The sequence below is a fragment of the Trachymyrmex cornetzi genome, unplaced genomic scaffold, assembly GCF_001594075.2.
Source record: "Trachymyrmex cornetzi isolate Tcor2-1 unplaced genomic scaffold, Tcor1.1 scaffold138, whole genome shotgun sequence".
Taxonomy (NCBI): Eukaryota; Metazoa; Arthropoda; class Insecta; order Hymenoptera; family Formicidae; genus Trachymyrmex; species Trachymyrmex cornetzi.
The window spans coordinates 1,574,631-1,584,467 of NW_017295960.1; the positions used below are offsets into that span (position 1 = coordinate 1,574,631).

At 30.9% G+C, this 9,837-nt stretch overlaps 1 protein-coding gene across 1 annotated transcript in view; it reads left to right on the plus strand.

The window, feature by feature from the left end:
- The window catches only part of LOC108771006 (adenylate cyclase type 6), a 146,824-nt gene that overhangs the window by 107,333 nt on the left and 29,654 nt on the right, over window positions 1-9,837 (plus strand). Inside the window, exon 7 of the mRNA XM_018522846.1 lies at window positions 8,835-8,984. Coding sequence (XP_018378348.1) covers window positions 8,835-8,984 — 150 coding nt within the window. The remainder of the gene's footprint in view (window positions 1-8,834; window positions 8,985-9,837) is intronic.

Here is a 9,837-nt window from a genome sequence, read left to right on the forward strand (position 1 = left end):
TACGTCAAATTATAAATAAATTAAATTTTAATTTCCATTGCAATTTTAATTAAGATTTAATTAAGACATGAAAGAAATTACTATATGCAATGTAACAAAGATTTTTGTACATAAGATGATGAAAAATCCATTGTTGCAATTAATTACAATTTGTGACTTAATCGCGCGAAACAATTCCCTCAACGGATGCTGAACAAAATAGCAAGCGTTTAAATGTACTGGAAAACAGTCAGTAGTAAAAAATTTAAACGGATTGTTGCGAGCAAACATAAATTTCTGCACCGTGTTCTATCGCCTTGCAACAAAAATAAGTCAAGATAGTGTACAGTATAAACGTTAAAGCAAATACATGTAAAAAAGCAGCATCTTTTCTGTTAAATAAATGCAAACTACATAAAATAAAAATCATAATCCATTTTTTCCATAAATAATTTAAATTCCATAAAAAAGAAAGAGATTAAATCATTAAATATATTTTGTTTTAATCTCTCTACTTACGTAAAAAATTATTTATTGAATTGTGCAGGTTAATAAAAAAATATTATGACAATATATATATATATAAGAATGGCAATACGAGGCAAGCGAATATCTTTCAGTAGTAAAGATGCGAATATGTACAGCCGAGAGCTATGGCTCAAGTAGCAAAAATCTGAATACGGAGCGACAATTTGTGCGTTCCTCGTAAGCTTCTCGTAAATTTACATTTGATTTTTCAGCTGATACGGAAGAAATTTTTCGTAGAATTTTATTGTTGGATACTTTGAATTTATTCAAATCGTGAATTAGGATATGATACATCAATTCCAAGCTGCGATTATCAAACGTGATTAATTATTGCATAATAATAAACATGTATTATAGAATTTTACTATATATATTCTCTACAATATAATCCTAAATACGTTTTTATATGTGCATATTTAATACAACTATTAATAAAATTTTATATGTACATACTTGAATTAATTTATTTTATATAAAAATCTGATTTTTTTTATTCTTTGCCTTGGTTTAAAAATTACAATTTATGTATGCGATTTCTCATTCAAGTTACGATTAGAAACGTTAAGAACGAACGACTTATTTACATATGCTATTTATCAACGTGACGATTTCTAATTACAACATTGTAAACTTATAAAAAAGTTGTAAATTTTTATGAAAAGTTGTAAATTCAGAATGTGATAGAAAAGATAGAGAAGTGAAGGAGGAAATCAAGACTCATCGTGCGGCGAGCACAAATCTGAAAATTCAATTGGTGTTTGAAGTCAAGAAGGTTTCGTCGCTCGAGCAGAAACAGGAAATATGATTGAATGAGAGTGCTCCATAAAAGGAGTTTCTATAAAGAGAGTTACACATGTATTCAACGGGAAAAATATTGTTCTCCTATTCGCCTCATCCATTTGGGAATTCTATTCGACCCGTAATTGGATATACAATTCGCCGCAACATAGTAAAATCTCTGATAATTTTAGTAAATATATCTTTTAACTCATCATTACACTCGATACGCGTGACGATCGATGCGGGATTATATCCAAGTACTTGAACAGCCATCGACGGAGAACAATATACCTATCATTTAATGCCAATTAGTCACAAAAGGTGACTATATACGATAATTTATACGGCTACTTTGTTGCATCGTCTTACATTGCAGATTGTTGAAGATTATTAATATAATTATTACGTTAAAATTATTAAATATTCCGATACGATGAATGTTATCATGCTATAAATTATACATTTTAAATATTTGAACTATTATTTACATTTATATTCATATACAGGCAGGGATGAGCAGCATTTAAAATACGTATTTAAATATATTTTTGTATTTTGTATTTCATATTTGAATATTTTATTTGAGAGTATTTTGTATTTTGCATTAATACTTTTTTTTAGTATTTTGTATTTTAAATGTGTAAATACTAAATTTAAACTACATTTAAATTATGTAAAAATTTTTTTGATGTGTGAAAGTTAAAATCGCACCATTGTTGACTCAATCTAAAGTTCTATTTCACACATAATGTGCATAATGCATCATTTATCTTTGTTTGCATTTGGTGAACAATCTCTAGCGTTGTATCTCAGCCAGGAGGAATGGGCGTATTTAAAATACAATATGTATTTAAAATACGTATTAAATACATTTTTATTTTATTGAGAGTATTTTGTATTTCGTATTTGAATACTTTTTTGAGAGTATTTTGTGTTTTGTATTTAAATACAATTTTTTTTAGTATTTTGTATTTAAATACAATATTTTTTAGTATTTTATCCGTCCCTGTATACAGAGTATCATTAAATTACGGCATCACCCATCCTGAGCAGGCAAAGCGAATTAAACTGAGCCGAAAAGTCCTCTATCATTTTACGATTTTCGCAATTAACGAGATATTATAACTAAATTAACGATTTTTAGTAATTAATATCTTGTTAACCATTGCGAAAATCGCAAAATGATAGAGGACTTTTCGGCTAAGTTTAGACCGTTCAATCTTCTCAGGATGGGTGATGCCGTAATTTAATGACACCATGTATATCCAACATTACATTATTTTACTCTTTATTTTAGGTCAATTAAAAAGAAGTGTACTACTACCACTAATTAAAATGTTGAGTAAATTAATAAAAAGTTGAATTATGTAATTCACTAGATAACGCGTTAATCTTTAAAAAATTTATTAATAAATTACATTATTAATTGTTGTATTAAATTTATATGTCTTAGATTACAAAATTAAATGAAGGAATAATAAATATTCCTGAAAGAAAAGAAAATCTTTATATTTTTATGATTTCTCATATGTTATAACTATATCATGATATCACGATTAATTTATATTTTTCTCTTCTCTTTCTTTATCTTAAAATTTTTGCTTGTTGTTTGTTATCAACAATATCATATGCACTACCTTTGCATCGAGTAATATACAATTTCTTTATAGAGGCCGTTATACGAACTTCGTGAAAGCGCTCTCGGTACAGATTGTAAAGCAACCACCTGATTATATGCCGTGAAAGGCATTTCTTTTGCCCGGTGTACTTTTTAAATCCTCCTGCAAAACTCGACCTCCATTATAGCGAACAAATCAGCTGAGGCGATGTTTCTTTCTAATACTACTCTGTACTTTTGTGAAACATATATACATGTTTAACAAAAGTCCATAGCGCTGCTTTATTTGTATCACGTCTACATCTTTTTTAAATTGGCAATTATACTATTCAAAGAAGCAAAGTTTCAGTTTTAAGAATCTGTTTTTTTTTTTTAAATTGCGGTACATTTATTTTTAACAGAAATACGAACAGAGTCAAAATATTCCTTTTATTTAATCCGCGACAACAACTCAGTAACAAAAAAATCTCAAGCAAAACATTTTTTAAAAACAATTTTATAAGGAAAACTTCAAGCTTTAAAAAGTAAAAAATGTTCGCAAGCTTCTTTTTTGGACACGTGACAGAACTACAAAATGAAAAAAAAATATTCCATTTTGTCCAGCTCGTAATTTTATTTATGAAAACCCGAACTCACAGAAACTCAAAAGACTTAGTGACCTTTCAGAAGTAAGGATTTTAAGCTTTAAAATAGCCCCTTTTTAAATATAAATTTCGTTCATTCTTAACGGAATTACAACTGCTTAAATTTCATAGTGCTACGAACTTTTGTTCCAACCATTGGGCTATATGAAACCAACCGTGCTCGCTTTTCCGACGTACAATATTTAACAAGATATTGTAGAATTTTCCCTTAAATTCGTAAGGATCCGACCTGAGGATAACGCAAGAGAGCCGCAAATCTCTCGAGAGAGACTGATGTATAACTTTCTAAATAATTAAGTTCAGAACCGCACTTTCGCGTACATATCCTGACTTGGCAGAATTCTAATTGACAGAAAGTAAAGCATCGTCTATCGCATCCAAAAGTTAGCGATTCTCTCTCTCTCTCTCTCTCTCTCTCTCTAAATCGGAGTTTCGCATAGTATGGTACTATGTTTGAATATAAATAGACGTGCAGAAATAGAAAAGAATGTACAATATCTTAAATCTGTATTCTGACATTTCAATGCGCAAACGAAATCAAATTTAGAAAAGTAATTCTTACATTCCTTCACGAATCTTTGTGTAAAATTTTAATACAGATGATATCTCCTACAAAAATATAAGATTATTTTAAAAGAAAATTAAAGAGAATAAAGAGATTAAATATGATATTTCTTTTATTAAGTTAATCTTTTCAATGTAACAGCAAATTTTTAGTTGCGTTAGCCTATCCACAATGTCAGTATATGATTTCGATAGGCTAACGCAACTAAAAATTTGCTACAACCAAAAACTGGTTGCTGCAGCCGATTAAAAATGCTATGCTCATATTTTACTATCTAAATTGTTGCAGCAACCAATCTTTTCTTTCAGTGTATTTTTCTTTGCAAGAAAATTGCAATAGATTTACCAGATCACGTAGAAGAACATTGCCGTAAAGGTCTGCAAAATACTGCCGAAAAATGTAGCTCGTAAAAAGAAGGGATTTCAAGGGTCCAATAGCGAGCCACAGGTGGTTGCGAATAAATCCGCCCAAGATTACAAATAAGTTATATGACCACCTGAAGCAATTCCACGCAGGGAATCCGATGATCCCTTTTGAAGATTCATGTAGGACAAGAAGTCGGCCGACCCATTGTAGATAGTCGACGCACCTTCCATGAAGATAGATCAAAGAACCGCGCACAATACAAGCCACCGTACAAGGTGTCTCGATAATAACCCATCAGAACTCGGGTTTCATTAGACGGGAAGACCATGCACGTAGGGTTGGTGTGTAATTGTGTATGCTACAACAAGCCCCTTCGAAACTCTGCAAACTCAGCGAGTAGTCCCTTTGATAGAACGCGCCCTTTGCCTCGAAATTTTCCTATATTGTGTAAGGACGAGAAATTTCACTATTACGTTGTTTCGGTAAATCACAGTGGTTTAACTTCGGCTGTTAATTGCGCAATCATGCTTCGGAGAATCCCGCAGCTAATGTATAATGTTAATGCCTTTGAGTGGAGCTTCATTATATCTCCTGCGCGTGTCTTACATTAACCCTCAATCAATAAAAGCAATTGCATAAGCTTCATATTATGCAAAATGAAATCATATATGATGTTTAATATCACTTAGATATCTAGGAATACAGTAAAGAAAAAAATATTTAAAAAATACATTTATAAAATATATTAAATATATAAGTATAATTGTAAACAATTTATTGACTATCTAAACAAAGTCAAATTAAATTCGATAAAGGAGTATAAAAACACCATTTGGCTTTTATAAATAATATACTTAATACATAAATATCTTTTTTAAACTTTTTAAAATATAATTTTGTTTACATTTTTTATAATATAATAGAATTTTGCTTAAAAAAAAGACAACTTCTTGATTATATCTTGATATTTTTCAATCTGCTTGCTTTTATGTTATTTGTTAAAACTGAGAAATTAGTTGATTCCTTTCACGTAATAAAAATGCCTTAATACGCAATTATCTTAAATTGATTGATGTGTCAACGAATTCTAAATTTAAAAAAAGAAAAACTTTATACTTTTTATTATTTTATCTTTTTCCATGCGATCAAATTCTATGGCAGACTCACTGTCAGCCACTCAACCAAGACATGCATAACATTTTTAAGATCTCATTTGCTAAAGAAACGACGAAACTCGGAGAAGGAGGGGCTCCGTTATGGGCGCGCGTGTCAGCCTAAAAGTTAGAAAAACAAGTTTCTTCGGGGACTAAGTACATTGTGGCGAAGCCTTCACGTACACCGCAATGAATATTGACAAGAGCTTATTTAAATATTGACCGATACGAGTTTCGTCAGTGTCGATCGAAAACGAGGTCTCACGTCGTCGCGGTTGTGGCGTTTCTTTTGATTCCTTCGAAGTCAGGCCATCGATTTTCGTTGCCGCAAAGTCACCACCCCCTTAAACCCATCTTGCCACCATAGCGTGAAAAAGAAAGTGAGAGTTGCCGCTAATCCTCTCCCATTTCACATTGTGCTTACTGAATCGTGCAACGAGAGCGCGTTAGGGCTCGAAGTCTAAAAATAAGAGCGATGTCAATCGGTAGCTGAACCCACGCAAGAGATATTTATCAAGAACAAAACACGTATCCGTCTATCGCTTCCTATTCGAACTTCCTGCACTTTGAGTTGATAATCTATGTAGAGTAAACTCGGGTAGGATGGCCATAGTTTTTTAAAATGCAAAAAACATACATTTATTCTTGTTACTTCTTAACAATATTTGGGATATTACTTTCACTGAAGCTTAAAGTAACAAATACTATCGAAATTAAAGAGAAAATACTTAACAGGACTTTAATTTTATCAAAATATTACAAAGTATGCATTGGCCATCTTATCTGATTTTTAGGGAAAAGATGGCTATTATATTAAGAAAGATAGCCATAGTATTTATAAATAAATAGTGAAAATAAAAGTATTAATTATAGGTCACATTAAAATTTATATACCTTTATTGTGTATGTAATGTTGATTATGACAGCTAAACTGTAATTTATTAGACATTATAACAGTTTTTAGCATACACGTGCAAAACGTTGCAGACAGTCGAAAGAAAAAATATTAGATAATATTTATAATATTGTTATTTTGAACAGTGTATTCATATGAACTACTGTAAATATTGATTATCTTTAAGAATGACTATAAAAATGCACTATTTATCAATTGTTGGAGAAATTATGGCCTATGGCCATCTTTTCCGTATGGCCATAATACCCTAGTTTACCCTACAGATCGCGCAATCTCGCACAATACTAGCTTAAATGTAAGCTCTCATAAGATAGGGAAAAAGAAGAGGAGAAATAGAGAAAAAGGAAAGACATGTGATTGATGAAGCTGCAGTGAATTTAACTGAATGATTGCTTAACTAATTGTATAATGACAAATAATTTTGTGAGTTTTATGAATAAAAATCTTTCACTACCATTTAATTTTTCTTTAATCTCCCTTTTTTCGTAATACCTTAATGCGACATTTAAAAAATTTGAATAAAAAAATTAAATATGTGAAATATCACAATTCCTAGCTTATATTCCCCAAGCTATGTAAGAGCCACACAATAATGATAATGGAGGTTGTTAAAAAATATTTGTTAGATTATTAAGTCTCTTTTTTTCCATCCCGCTTTCACATCTCGCATTTTTCATATTGCCAAAATCGCGAAAATCGTTTCTCGTTTTCCTTGCGAAATTTGCAATTTGTGTAAATTCAATTCTACGTCTGCATTGATTTGTATGAATATATTTATCACATCGTTGCTCGGTTCTTTTTGTCAGATAATTCACACTGCATTTGGCAAGGTCTGCAAATGTCGCAAGTACATGATACAACGTGTCGGGCGTATACCGCACGTTGCAGCTGCACGTGCGTCGCATTCGCAAGAAAATTTGCCACCAATAAAGCCGACCGAATCGTGAGCAACGTCGACGGCTTACAAAGTCATTCGTACACGCATTCATCGATTGTGGGATTCGCATCGATATGCGTTTTTATCAGCATCGAAAGAGCCGAAGGGCCACAGCCAAATTGATTCTGATACGCAAAGGCAGACTTTACACAAATGGTAAAATAAAATCCGTCACGCATGTAATATTCGTCAGCCAGTATGGCCTCAAACCAAATATTGTCAAACGTGACAGTGACGAGCGAATTCTGGTTAGCGACAAAAAGTTACAAATATTATCCGTCGAATTAATGCATATATCCTCGGGCTATATTACTTCAACTGTGATTTATCATTAAATTTGATATGTATGTTTTATATAACTAAATAATATAATAGGGAAAAACAACATTTAAAAGCACAATTTATCCATTATTCGCGGCTGAACCTCATGTTATAATAAATCACAATTATGTTATCGAATTAGCACTCGTAACCGCACTTGATATCTGCGGTTTCCTTTGTTAAGTCCATTAACACTTTTTCCATATCCTTCAACGCTTGCAAGATTCTTCTTCATCCTCCTCCTTCTTCAACTCTCTTTTCTTTAATCTCCACCCTTCCACTTTTCTCTAATCCAGTATTAAACTTTCTCTTCCGACTACGCTCTTTTCTACCCGATCCCCGGCTTATAGTCACTGATCCAGCATTAAAACTCTTCTTAGCAGTCTCGTTCTCGGTCCTCATCTTGTGACACTCATAATCCACTGGTTCTTCCTCATCCTCGTTCATGAGTACGCATACGATTCTTTCGTTACAATCGAACAATTATGATCCGTTTCATTGTGAATATTTCTTATGTTTTATAAAGATCGGGAATTACCAACCTTTTAAGAAAAATTTTACAAGATATTCTAGATTATTAAAATGGAAATATACTTTGTACTTTTCCTTATTAAATTTTTAAAATTGGATATTTAAATCGTTTCTTATGTTTATAATCTACAAGAAATAAGTACTGAAGAATTTGATATTAAAATTTAATATTAAAAATACGGAATTATTTTTTTTGGAATCTATTTTAAAAAATCTGTTTCTAAAATTTTTTTTAAACATACTATAGTTTATTGTTTCTAATACATTACTTTGGGAATACTTTAAAACAATATTAGAAAATATTTGCTTATAAATAATTTCTATAATATTTTTTGTGTAATATTAGTAACATTAGATCCTAATTTTGCAAAAGCGTGTAGAAGAGCTAACTGAAATTAATGCAATTCGAGATCTAAAACACTAAAGAAATGTTAATCGAATTCAGGTGGCTGTAGTTAACTGTAATCTAACAGTAAAACTTTATTTCTATTTTAGTTGCTAAGCTCGATCGTGGTAGTCGGCGGAACGAACGTAGCTGGCGCACTGACACATCACCCACGGGAATTGGCACAAAGACAGGCATTTCTTGAAACCCGACAGTGTGTCGAAGCACGTCTGACCACACAGCGAGAGAATCAGCAACAGGTATGCTACTGCATTTGCAGTAAATTCGTATTTGATGCAAATTAATTGATATGTCATTCGATGTATAATAAGAACAAATGAATTAAAAAATTAAGAAACAAAGCCGACAATGTTATAAAGTTGAAATTAGGAATTTCAAGAATAAAAATTTATAAATATATATATTTAATAATTGTAAAAATTACTTTCAAAACATAAAAAAAAATAAAAACAAATCTCTGATTATTTTTACGGTCATTTATTTTGTATTGCGTTTTGGAGAAAAACTTTCAAGTTGAATTTTAGAAAGAAAATTAAAAATATTCTACGAGTGTACAAAACAAGGAGATTTCTCTTGTACAAGCTTCAGGTATACCTAATACTCATATATAATAAATATTGCTTGTAATATATAAATTACTGAGAGATACGTTACTCAGCAAGTCTTAAAAAGAATTAATAAAAAATAGCAAGGTAACACTCTCAACAGAAAAGATCAGATCTCTAAGAAAATTGAAAATTAACTTGACATAAAAATTAAAAGAAACAATAAAACCTACTTATCCATAAAAGAACAAAAACAAATAAAATGGAAAGGTACAACGCAATGATTTTTTTCTCATATATAGCTAATTGAGTATTGCAACGTACATTTGTTTGTCATTTACAGTAATCTTATAATAATAAATATAACTATGAATCTCTTTTTATTTCGATAAATTATTCTAGCATAAATAATAAAGAAATATAGGGAACTTAATCTCTATATATTAACAGAGAGTAAAGGAAATTATTATATCTGGAGACGTCAAGACAGAGAGATTGAGAGATCCGTTTTAACGTCAGATCCAATAATCTTCTAATCAACATTGCC